This window comes from Diabrotica undecimpunctata, chromosome 6 (genome assembly GCF_040954645.1).
Source record: "Diabrotica undecimpunctata isolate CICGRU chromosome 6, icDiaUnde3, whole genome shotgun sequence".
NCBI classification, from domain to species: Eukaryota; Metazoa; Arthropoda; class Insecta; order Coleoptera; family Chrysomelidae; genus Diabrotica; species Diabrotica undecimpunctata.
The window spans coordinates 32,667,744-32,681,588 of NC_092808.1; the positions used below are offsets into that span (position 1 = coordinate 32,667,744).

General features: G+C 38.0%; 1 protein-coding gene across 5 annotated transcripts in view; it reads left to right on the forward strand.

The window, feature by feature from the left end:
• LOC140443358 (uncharacterized) overlaps positions 1 to 13,845 on the forward strand; it is a 142,139-nt gene that overhangs the window by 34,515 nt on the left and 93,779 nt on the right. For 4 of the 5 annotated variants that reach the window (XM_072534573.1, XM_072534574.1, XM_072534576.1 and 1 more), the window contains exon 4: positions 457 to 515. The exons of the other annotated variant lie outside the window; for it this stretch is intronic. In XM_072534573.1, coding sequence (XP_072390674.1) covers positions 457 to 515 — 59 coding nt within the window. The remainder of the gene's footprint in view (positions 1 to 456; positions 516 to 13,845) is intronic. 5 annotated transcript variants of the gene reach the window in all.

Genomic DNA, 13,845 nt, shown 5'->3' on the forward strand with positions numbered 1-13,845 from the left:
ATATTTCTCCATAAATTCATATACGCTGAATTGACTATTTAGATATGTACATACATATTCTATTATTAGATAACCGAGAAGAGAATAAAATATTTGTTGGATTAAAGTGCCTAGCGGGATTAAATAATCCTGAAGACGGGCGTTATTTATAGCACTAAAAATAATTGCTTGACCTTTAGTATGAAAATTCTGCTGTGATGCTGCCAAGCAATAAGATTTGCTCTTTAAACAGACGTTCTGTACAAAAAACTAATAAATCCAGTTTAAAATGCGTTTTTAAGTTTAACTAATAAGAAATATTTAAACTTACAGTTTTAAATAATGTTGGTAAACTTTAACTGTAATTTATAACGTTTAATATTCACAGTTTAACACAAAAATATCAAGAGCAGAGACAAACGTCTTGTTTACAACTTTTGTCAGGGCCGAACCTCTCATATTTATTATTTGTTCTAGATAAAAATGTTTTAACTCAAGCTCTAAATGATGTCCGCTTCTTCGAAACGTTTCCAAATGTAAGTAGTTTTGTCGACACAATCAAAATTCGTTTGTTTTTTAAAATCCATGTTTTATTTGCATATTTGAATCAATTACAGAATATTTCTTTACAATGATAACCAACAATTCCAATGCAAGTATTTAACATCAATCAATTTGTTTTCAAACCACTTGCGAAAGCATGAAGTGAAACGAAAAAAAGTTGATTGTATTTACCTGAAATAAACGACCTTGTCCTAGTGTTCTCACGGCAAATATTGCATGATTAAAGTGATGGCATCATTTATATTTCGCTGTCAAATTTAACAAGCAAAAGGCAAATAATGCACTTCCAGGTGTATAAATCCATCGGATACACGAACGTACCTATTTAGTTCGTCTGTTGATTTATTGTACAGGGAGTATTATTTTATAATTGGTTAATAGAAGTTGCACATTTAAATAATTATAATGCAACGCAAGGAAGAGAAAAACAGGAGAACAGGCGCTTAGGAATATTTTAGAAAGTGACCTGAAATCAGGAGTCAATAAAACTGGTCACCAAGATGTAGTAATACTGGTTCAAAAGAATATCTGTCAATAAATGACCGCCTAATTAAAATGAATGTTGTTATGCAATAATAGATTAAGTGACAAGCCTTGTTTTGAGATATGGGCAGTTTTTCAAAGGGCTTTGGGAAAATGTTTAGAATTACCTAACATTTAATGTTTGATGATTTTACTGTAAAAAATGGGTTATATTTTCATAATAAAAATATTTTAGAAGGATATCTATTACGATACATTTGTTAAATACAAAAATGGTGCTTGGACTACTTTTATTTTTACAAAATTAAGAAGCATTAAAAGACCGTGAGCCAAACTTGGTCTACAATTAAAAAATTAATTTAAAGGGAAACTCGGAATTGTCAATAATATGAAATCTTAATGTTTTTAGTAAAAAATTTATTGTTTGCTGTTGTCAGAGGTACAAAAAGACTTATTAACAACCATAACCTGCTCTAACAATTAAAATAAATTACTTTTTACTGCTCATCTCTTACTTCAACATCTAAATCGCAGCCGAAACCTTCAACGTCATCCACCACATTCTCTGTGATCATGGTGTTCTTCAAGAAGTTGTTGCATTAATGGATAATTAGTGAACCAATCATCGAATGTGATATTTCGTTTGCTGTCAGACACTGGTGAAATCAATCGTAAAACTACATCTGTAGGCTTCGTACTCAAAAAAATCCACATACCCAATAAATTTCCAAGTTTGTAGTATAATAACATCTTCAATCGACTAAAGCAAAGATTTTGATTCCATAACGAGCCGGTTTATTTTGAATCTATTGCCGAAAAGGGCACCTGCCACGAAATGCCTCCAATTTTTCATCAACAGTGAGATACATGCCAGGTGTATAGGCAGACTGAAAATTGTCAACTACTCTTTCGAAAACACCTCTAATCGGGGCTAATTTATCGATTTTGATACTATCTACGCGTGTAGCTTCATTGTCAAACCGCAAGCACCTTAGCAGAAATTGAAAGCGTTTTAGAGACATAGGTTTCTTGAATATTGGCATTTCTGTGCCGTCATTTGCCAAGAAATCTTCAAGGTTTTGCCGGGACGATCGATGAATTCCTGCTAAATAAAGTAATCCAAATACAGCCTTGATTTCTTGCTCAGAAGTCTTGCTCTTTTACTACGTATTGGTGATCATCGTTGTAACGTTCACTTACAGAATTGATTTTCTCATTAGTATGTTTTACAATATCAGCAATGAGTATGTCATCCATGAAAAGCTTCCAACAATCAATTGCAGTTTTAGCTTCTTTAGCGTGTCGTTTCACGCCAGGCAATTGAGAAATTATATTTTCGGCTCTAGTGCGAACCGATCGTAGTTCTACCTTTTTAGCCCATTTTGTCACTTTATCTGTGCCCCAATAATATTGTAGCGAGATTAAATAAAACGATCGGTTCGAATTTATATAAGTATATTTATTTATAAGTTCACAGCACGAAACTATCTTATCAACTAACTCACTCATAACATCGTTACATATATATACCAAAACGTATTATTCTCGAATCTTCTGGGGTAGTCCCACCTCTAATTCGTTGTTTGACAAATGGATTTCTACAGCGCTCGATACATCGCGAAGGTTCTCGATGCCATTTCGAGATGCAACCGTTACATAGGGCACGCCGAAAGCATGTTCGTAACAATATCTAGCAAATGTATTCACATCATCTTCATTCTCTTGTTCACTTTTATCTTCGTCGCCATCTTGTTCTGTGTCTGTGTCATGAGAACTTTCACTAACATTGTCGAGCTGCACTTCGTCTTCGGAATCAGGAATAGCGTCATCTTCATCACTTTGTACCTCTTCCCAGATTTTTAGCAACCTTGCTTGCTCTTGTTCATAACTATACATATTCATAACAAATTTTAAACACAACAACCAGAGTAAAAAAACAAAACAATCACGTGAAGTTCGGAAAAAATGTTCAAGCATCAACAATGATTAACTGATTGACGTCAGAGGTGTGTTCTGGTGTGACATACCCCTGCGTCGTATTCTGACATCTATGTAAGTGGGTATTGAAGAAATTATGAAAATAACAATGCTACTCGATAGAGGGATGTTATAGTAACAGCTACTGAACAATAGAGGGCGGTTAGACGCTGTTTTTGAGAGAAACTCCATTTTTTGCATGCGTAGGGTGTATCACACCCCTGCGTGGGGTGTATCACACCCCACCACACCAATGCAGGGTTAATTTTCGAGCAAAATAATGAGTTTAACGTTTTGACTGTTCTTTTAACCCGGCATCCGACATGTATGGTGTGAGAAATCCCATAGTTCAAAGAGTAACCGTTATAGGTTCAAATTTTACTCCAAAAGCCAACAGCGCTTCAGTAGCTTTCGAATACATATTTGTCTACAATCTGATGCAGTCATGTCAGTCGGCAACTAGATATACCGTAAGTGGTCTCGCTTTCAAGTTGTCTGGATTTTATCATACCCCACGTGTCAGAACTCACAAGTTTATTTTTTCCGTTTTTATGTCGTACTTCGACGTAATTTTGAGAGGTAAGCCATCTTATACATACTATTTATATTGAGTTATTCATAATTTCACTCTCGTAGATATTTGAAAATAATGGGCGACTATGAAAAAGAGCAGGCTCATTTCATGCGTTTATGGGAAGAGTGTGAAAATGTAGACAAATTTATTGATCAAGATGATTCAGAGACAGAAGACAATATTGACAATGTAAGTATCAACAGCGATTATCCCGATATGGAACAAGAACCCGAAGAAGTGAATGGAAATCAGCAAGCTGTTGTAGAAAGTATGAGACAAGGTTGTTATTATTCCGGAAAGAATGGAATGAAATGGAGAGAACCCAATAACCGAAATGTTCAAACAAGAGCAGAAAACTTAATTACACCGGGAATTTACCGGGAGTCAAAAAACATGCAAAGCATGCAAAGACATTAATTGATTGTTTACTGCTATTTATTAATGGACAAATGATTGCTGATTTGTTTAAGCATACTAACCAACAAATTCCAGAAAAATCTGAAAGTTGGAAGAACTCTTCACATTATGGGAATATATCTGATAGAAATCAAGGGTGTGGTGGGGCTCCTTTACCTGTCTGGTGCATTCAGAAATAACCATCGTCATTTATATGAATTGTAGAACACTGACGGAACCGGAATGGACGTTTCCCGTTGCACAATGAGTCAACGTCGATTCCAATTTTTTTTCATGTCTAAGATTCGATAACAAACAAAACCGTGAAGAAAGAGAAGTTAGATAAACTAGCTCATATCAGAGCTTTTTTCGACAGGTTTATGGAAAATTCCAAATCTGCATATTCTCCCTCTGAATTTTTGACGAGAAGCTTGAATCATTCAGAGGAAGATGTGCTTTCAGGCAATATATGCCAAATAAGCCATCGAAATATGGAATCAAGGTACATGCATTAGTTGACGCTCGTACGAACTACCTACTCAATATGGAGGTGTATGTGGGACAACAGCCGGAAGGTCCATTCAGAGTTAGCAATTTCCCGAAAGACATTGTAGAAAGATTGGTTGCTCCAGTGTCTGGGACAAAACGCAATATAATGTTTGATAACTGGTACACCTGTCGTGATCTCTTGGTGAATTTGCGTGAGATTCATAATTTAACTGCAGTAGGTACTGTTACGTAAAAATATGAGTCATAGTTTTAACCTGTAAACATGTTTTTATTCACATGCTTATGTTTTAGATTTTACGAGAAGCGTCTATTTACCTGAATGGAATTTCCAGAACAAGGTCGAACCGATGCGGGAAATCCAGTTTGCCTTTACCGTTTCGCCGTCGTCTACTCAAGACTTTTCGAGATAACGGCACTGGCATATATTAACAGGACATTTTATTTGGAAGGGACAGTTAATTCTCAAGACGCGCTCGCGATATAAATGTTACGTTCGCTTTTATTTATAAATTATGTAGTTTTAGTGATAAATAAATTAATATCAGTTATTGTGCTTTTTAATAAATTTAGATAAGAACCTTTTGATAAAGATATTATAAATTAAAGACATAACAATTAATAAATTCACAACAAATGGTGGCAGAAGTGAGATCGAACATAAATTAGACTTATAATAATAATACAAGTGAATATTTGTAAATTGTGAAAATGACGACGATTTATGAGCTGACAGTGACTAATTTAAGAAGACATCTTGAAGACAGAGAATTAGCTTCTACCGGAAAAAAGGCTGAGTTAGTCCAACGACTAAAGAACGCTTTGCTAGAAGAAGGACTAGATCCAGAGACTTATATATTTGAAGATGCTGTCATCTCGTCGATTTCGAAATTAGAGAACAAAGTTTCTGGTGACATCGCATCATTAGAGAACAAAGTTTCCGGCGACATCGCTTCTTTGGAAGACAAAGTTTCTAACGAGATTTCTTCGCTGGAAAGCAAAGTCTCTGCTAATATTTCTTTTTAAATCTCTAAAGTAACTTCTGAGATGTCTGCCCTCGACAATAGAATGTCTTCGCTAAAAAACCAAGTTGCTGCCGATATGTCGGCCTTCGAAGAAAAGATTAAAGAGATAGAAAGGCAGATGGAGGAAACCGGGACAGCAGAGAGAGAAAACAATCCAATTACAGTGGAGACAAAAGAAGACGAGACGAAATGTAAGTTGGAAACACGACCGAAATTTGAAGGAAGTAGAGGTACTGTCCATGTGAAAGTCCCAACTTTCGACGGAAAATCATCATGGAACAACTACATGAAACAGTTCGAATCAGCCGCAAGAGCAAATGGATGGTCTGAAAAAGAAAAGGCTGTAAACCTGACTATCGCTCTTCGAGGAGATGCCTTAGATGTGCTTCAGACCATAGCCGTAGAGGAGACCGATGATTTCGAACAACTGAAGAAGAGGTTAAATATGCGATATGGCCACGAACATTTGGAGCATGTATATCAGTCACAGCTTAAAAATCGTAGACAGAAGAAAGATGAGGCTCTTCAAGAATATGAGGTAGATATTGCCAGATTAGTACGATATGCTTATCCAACAGCTCCCGAAGACATGATGGAAAAATTGGCCGTTCAAACGTTTATTGATGGTCTTCGTGATCATGAAATGCAGAGAACACTGCGATTAGCTCGTCACAAAACGCTGGTTGATGTCTTATCCGCCGCCCTCGAATACGAGTCAGCTACGCAGGCCTCTGGCGGGTACAGTAAAGTTAGAACTGTAAAAGAGGAAGAAGATAAAGATAAACTTGACCAGCTCGTTAATATGATAAAAAGCATGACATACAAGAAAACGAAGACCATCAGATGCTGGAATTGTGGCAAAATAGGACACGTACGAAGCTCCTGTAAGCACCCTAGGTACGACACAAATCAAGAAACTCACCATCAGGAAAACTAGAACGGGTCAGCCTTAGGGGGGCAGCTTCGACCCAGAACTTTTCCAAAGACCCTCTCATACTAATAGCTTCTTTGAAATGTCGTGAAGATAGTGTATATGTAGATGGAGAAATAAATGGTAAAAGACATACGTTGTTGGTGGATACCGGAGCGACCAGAACCATTATACGCCCGACAGTTATAAACAGCCGAAAGAAACTGTTACCATCGAGGTTGCGACTTCGGACCGCTACAGGTGAAAATGCTAACATTCATGGAGAAATCCAGGTACAATTGGGAATTGGAGCAGAAAAGTTCGTCCATACTGTTATAGTTGCTGACATCGAAGAGGATGTTATATTAGGAATGGACGTAATGAATATGCATGGATTCCAATTGGATTTTAAGAATAAGGTAATCAAAGTTGGCAACGAGGAGGTATTTCCCTATCCACATAATGACAACACTGTGCAAGCAGCCATTACAGAAGATACAGTCGTGCCTGCGAGAAGCGAAACGAGCATAGTAGCGCGACTACAGGGAATTGTAGACGAAGGGACACCTGTTATGATGGAGCCTTGGAACCACGACGATGAGGTTGGCCGTGGAATCATAATTGGAAAGGAATTGGTGACTTCGGCTAAAGAAATTCCTGTGAGACCTATCAATGTTAACGACTACCCAGTGACCATCAAGAGAGAGACAAAAGTAGGAACTTGTGTACCTGTGACATCCATAATCCGTCAGGCGACAACATCTGATAATTCCAACGACAAATTCGACCAAATGGTTGCAGTTGCAGGACAGTCTCTAAATCAGATGGAAAAAAGGAAATTAAGGGAATTTCTTCGGCAGTATCGTGATATTTTCGTACCGAAAGGAGGAAAGACGGGAAGAACTACCGTTGTTAAGCATAAAATTGATACTGGTAATGCTAAGCCAATTCGTCAAACAGCTCGACGATTACCACAGGCGAAAAGAGAGGAAGCTGAAACGATTGTTCAGGAAATGAAGAAAGACGGGGTGATAGAACCTTCTACGAGCCCATGGGTCTCTCCGGTGGTCCTGGTTAAGAAGAAAGACGGAACGACGAGGTTCTGTGTGGATTACCGTTTGCTGAACAACGTTACCAAGAAAGATAGTTATCCTCTGCCTCGGATCGATGACACATTGGACACATTGGCTGGAAGTAAATTGTTTTCCACTTTGGATTTGAAGTCTGGATACTGGCAGGTAGAAATGGACCCAGTAGATAAAGAAAAGACAGCCTTCACCACAGGATCTGGATTGTGGCAATTCAACGTTATGCCATTTGGACTCTGTAATGCTCCTGCGACATTTGAGAGGCTTATGGAAAATGTGTTGAGAGGGTTATCTTGGAAAACATGCCTGGTTTATTTGGATGACATAATCGTCTTGGGGGAGACATTCGAAGATCATTTGAGGAATTTAGAAAACGTTTTTAATCGACTTAAAGCTGCCCAATTGATGCTAAACCCCAAGAAGTGCCAGCTATTTCAAGGTAAAGTCAATTATCTGGGTCATATAGTCAGTAAAGAAGGAGTGGCCGTGGATAAGGGAAAAATCGATTCCATTAAGGAATGGCCAAAACCAACTGACAAACATCAAGTGAGAAGTTTTCTTGGACTATGTACTTACTACCGGAGGTTTATTAAGAAGTTTGCAGATATTGCTAAGCCATTAACGCGACTTACGGAGGAAGCAAGAGATTACCGCTGGGATATAGACTGCCAAAATGCCTTTGAAACGTTGAAAAAGCATTTAATAACAGCACCAATTTTAGGGTATCCACTGCCAGAAGGAGAGTTCATCTTAGATACGGATGCAAGTAATGTGGGAATTGGAGAAGTGCTGTCTCAGATTCAAGGAGGACAGGAACGAGTCCTCGGATATTTTAGTAAAGTTCTTTCAAAACCTGAACGGAATTATTGCGTCACGAGAAGAGAACTTCTGGCAGTAGTGAAATCAGTAGAGCACTTCTATCAATACCTCTATGGCAGAAAGTTTCTAATCCGAACCGACCATGCCGCCCTTAAGTGGTTGATGCAGTTTAAGAATCCAGAGGGTCAGATAGCCAGGTGGATCGAACGACTCCAAGAATACGATTTTAAGATTGAGCGCCGGGCCGGAGTTAGCCATAGAAACGCTGATTCTCTTTCCAGAAGGCCATGCCCAGCAGAGTGTTCCCACTGCAACAAAACGGAATCCAAGGAAGCAGCAGTGCTAAGAACGACGATTGTCAACGACGACTGGACGCCTACTCAGATCGGAGAAGAACAAGAACGAGATCCAGTTATACAGAAAATTCGAAAATGGAAAGAGGAAAACCGTCGACCACCTTGGCAAGAAATATCAAACCTATGCTCAGTAGTTAAGACGTATTGGGCCCAGTGGGACTCATTTATCATGGAAGATGGCTTGCTTAAACGAGTCCTGGAAAATGATGACGGTTCAGAGAAGAGAAGACAGTTGGTGATCCCAAAGAGCAGAATAGCCGAAGTACTTCGTCAGTTACACGACAGTCCATCGGGAGGGCATTTTGGTGTAAAGAAAACCCTTCAGCGAATTCGGGAACGGTTTTATTGGATGAACAGTTCCGACGACGTAAAAGACTGGTGTAAGAAATGTACTATTTGTGCTACGAGTAACGGGCCTTACCGAAAAAGGAGAGCTCCTATGAGACAATATAATGTTGGAAGCCCGTTTGAAAGAATAGCTTTGGATATCGCTGGGCCATTTCCAGAAAGTGAAAATGGAGGCAAGTACATGTTGGTAGTAATGGATTACTTTACTAAGTGGGTCGAGATTTACGCACTTCCAGACCAGAAGGCCGCCACCGTTGCAGATAAGTTGATCCAAGAATATATCAGCCGATTTGGAGTGCCTTTGGAGATACATAGTGACCAAGGCAGGAACTTCGAAAGCGATCTATTCCAAGGAATATGTGATAGACTAGGCATGAAGAAAACAAGAACTACAGCATATCATCCGCAATCTGATGGTATGGTAGAACGGATGAATAGGACAGTTGGCAAATATTTGACAAAGATGGTGTCCGATCATCAGCGAGACTGGGACCAATACCTTCCGTTCTTCACAATGGCCTACAGATCTGCTGTTAACGAATCAACAGGCCAGACACCAGCCAAAGTCCTATTCGGACGCGAAATGCGACTACCTTGTGATCTAGAGTTTGGGTGTCGACCTGGAGAAGATGTAGCAGGTGAAGATTATGTGATCGAATTACGAAGAAGAATGGACGATGTACATGAGTTGGTCCGTTCCCACCTTCAGATCGCTAGCGACCGAATGAAGAAACGGTACGATACACAAGCCGAAAAGGGTTGCTTTAAGAAGAACGACAAAGTATGGCTGTATAATCCCAAGAAGCGAAAAGGTTGTTCTCCCAAATTGCAGCAGTTTTGGGAAGGTCCATACCTCATTATGGAGAAGATTAACGATGTCATCTACCGAATAAGCAAGATTCCGAGGGGAAAGCCGATGATAGTACACCATAACCGGCTGGCGTCTTTCGAAGGTGACCACGACGTAGATGAAGAAGTGGAAGTAAACCAAGTCCAAGATGTGTCTGACCTCACGTTTGAGGAATTCATGGGTGCCTATGGAGGTACCGGTAAAGCAAGACATGGTGTTACCACTGAAGAAAAGCAAGATCTACTCGCGCTCCCCGATGACCACTCGCTGGCCCTTACCATCCCGGCCAGTATCAAAGACGCACCAGGGTTGGCATCCGTCTTTCGAAGGAAGTTTGGTCGAGTTGCAGAACTTCAATGCCAAGTGCCAGCTCCCGGTAAAACCTTGAAAGTCCAAGATGCATCACGTTACCTTTTCTACCTGGTAACAAAAGACACTGCCCGTGACCAACCTACCTACCGAGATGTATGGGAAGCCTTACTTCAATTGAGAGAGCACGTACTAGAGTCCGACGTGCAAAAGTTAGCCATGCCAAAGTTGGAGTGCCGCCAATTAGATTGGAGGGTTATCCGAAATATGGTGGAGGAGATCTTTAAAGACACCGAAGTCCAGGTGTTAGTCTGTTGCAATCCGCATAGTTACTGGTGCGGAGAGAAAACCGTCCCTTGTCATTTTTATACAACTGGAAGTTGTAAAAGAGGGTCCAGTTGCCGATACCAGCATACCGCTCCAGTTCTAGTCCCGACAAGGTTCCAGGAGGAACCATCTTTTGAGAGGGGGGCAATGTTACGTAAAAATATGAGTCATAGTTTTAACCTGTAAACATGTTTTTATTCACATGCTTATGTTTTAGATTTTACGAGAAGCGTCTATTTACCTGAATGGAATTTCCAGAACAAGGTCGAACCGATGCGGGAAATCCAGTTTGCCTTTACCGTTTCGCCGTCGTCTACTCAAGACTTTTCGAGATAACGGCACTGGCATATATTAACAGGACATTTTATTTGGAAGGGACAGTTAATTCTCAAGACGCGCTCGCGATATAAATGTTACGTTCGCTTTTATTTATAAATTATGTAGTTTTAGTGATAAATAAATTAATATCAGTTATTGTGCTTTTTAATAAATTTAGATAAGAACCTTTTGATAAAGACATTATAAATTAAAGACATAACAATTAATAAACTCACAACAGTACTATCAGGAAAAAATAAGCCTCATTTGCCCATAGAATTCCTGCAAGGGAAAGGAAGAGAAGTTTTTTCGAGTATATTTGGATTTCAGAACGGATACACTATTTTTTCGTATGTACCAAAGAAAGGAAAAGTTGTTTTACTTATATCTTTTATCCACCATGATACAATAATAACAGATATTAAGCTGCCTGAAATTATTTCTTTTTATAATTCGACCAAAGGCGGAGTTGACGTAGTAGACGAAGTATCTGCAACAGTCGTCGCTGGCGTTTGACAATTTTTTTCTCTCTAATGAACACTGCAGGAATCAATAGACAGATCATTCACAGACAAAACAACTATAGTCCGAACATTGCTATAAGGCTTTTCCTGAAGAAACTTGGTTTCCAATTGATCGAAGAACATCAAAGAGAACGAATGAGTAACCCCTGATTATCTAGAGAGTTGAGAAGCAGTATCCGAAAAATTTTAGGTGAAAATTCCGAACCGTCTGCAAAGAAGAAGAAACCTAATCAGCAAGGACGATGTTTAAAATGTTCCAGAAATAGAGACAGGGAAACTAAACACACATATTTAGTTTCCCTGAGGCATGTGAAATTTTTTGTGTTTAGAACACTGTGTGACACTGCGAAAATTGCTCCAACTTTACGAACTGAGAACTCAATAATTAATCTATAGAATTTGATTCTGTTTTTTTCTTTGATAAGTTAGATACTCTTTCTATTGTAGTTTCTTATTTTCATACTATTAATTTCGATAGAAATATATTGATTCTCCGGTAATAATACATATTTTTTTTTCTCGAAAAAAATTGTTATTTCAGATAATTGGCTATATGTTCAATAGTAAACTATTATTAGTAAATGTTCTTCTGGAATTTATTGCCGTAGTGTATCCTGAAGCTATAGTATTACATATTATTATGAAAATCTACGAGATATAGGAATGAGTATATTTTCAACTTGGAGGTTTGTCAAACCGCACGTGTCGAACAGCGTTACAAAATTTCACCTGTCCGGTGCCGGGTTAAGAATAGTTGCATTTAAAAAATGATGAATCCCTAAATTAGCGTTTTGTAATATCTATACTACATATTTCAACTGTTAAATCCGTTTATACAGTTGCATTGAGTACAAATCTAACTTAATTGTCCTAATAGGGGAAGTTGGTAGGTTTGAACTTAGTGTGAACTTAGTATCATGAACACAATGTTAAAATATTACCCCCGAATATCATGCATTATCAACTTCCACGTGGGGAAGATATAAAAATAAAATAGATTATGCTTGTCAGCAAACGATAAAAAAGTTTAGTGCTTAATGAGCGAAGATGCAGGTGTGTTTGTCCTTACACCTTGTCCTGATGCCTTTGTTTCGCGCACCAGTCATAGGTCGCTGGTTTTTCCTTGGGGAACAAGTTTTGTCCTTAGGGAAATAGGTTCACTTTATATACTTCTTTGAAGGACCACCCAGAAAACTGGGACAAATGAAAGTTTCGAAAAGAACGTTTTAACAAGTCTATTTAAACTATTACTACAACGTATTTTGGACGCCGATAACTTGCTTACGATAGCTGATTTATGAAACTAAACTTTATGAAACTATATTGCCACGAACTGAATAACTTAATATCCCGACTGTGTTAAACCTTCTGAAGTGCGGTTGGCGCGAGTATGAGCCTAGAGCTCATCCAATGCTGGATTCGAACTGATGCAAACTGATTTTTCACTCGGCTTGTAACCGTTTCTTCACATTAAGAAATCTCCCCCTGGCCCCCTCGACGTATCTAACGGATATGTCTCCATTCAATACCTTCGACTTTTATTTTATTGTTAAAATTACCTGAGAAGGGTAACTTTCGTTAATGTTGGGAAATTTCAAATGACTCAAACCGATAATTTGGAATTACTAATCCTTTCATTGTTATGATTCTTTGATGATTTTAAAAGCTTATGTCTAGAAAGTTATTTGAATGCAAGTTATCGACGCCATACAGATTATTGGATGGTACAGAGAATTTTATAAATCTTAAACTAATATACAGTGTAATATAAAATAATGTGACACAAAATAAGATAAAAATATTAAATATTGTTGTTACGCAACAGTTAACACAAAGATAAACTTAGCGGCCTAATTGTGGGTGAGACCACAAACTTTTACAAGCCGAATTCCGTAACACGTTACGTAATAAAATAAAAACTAATAGAAAAATCAAATATATTATACTCAAAGAGTCTGAAAAATATAATGGAGCACTGAGACATCGTTTTAAAATTCTGTAAACCCTAATCAATCAGGGGAACATACAAAGATACGAGTTATATAGACGAAATAAAGACTACAAATCCTAAAGTACCTAAAGAAAAACCACAAGAAGAAAAAACATTGAATCACTGACAACACACTGAACCTAGTAGAAGAATGGAGAAAACGGGACAAAAATAACAAAAATAACATCAAATAAATATGCAAACAAAAATACAATATTCTATTATTAATAGAACGGATCTGTGTTTTCGTTAAAATCAAAATCGGCTGATTATGACGATAACACGAATGCGGAGATGTTTGTGAAATAGTTGAAAGAAAAACTGCTTCCAAGTTTACATGAACCATCTGTTAGAGTTTTGGATAATGCCCCTTACCATTAAGAAATTTTAAATAAGCAACCAAAAAATTTCTGGACAGTACATAAAATAAAATAATGGTAAACGAATGAAAATTTTTATTTGCTCAGGATTCTTTCAAGCCGGAATTACTTCTTCTTCTTC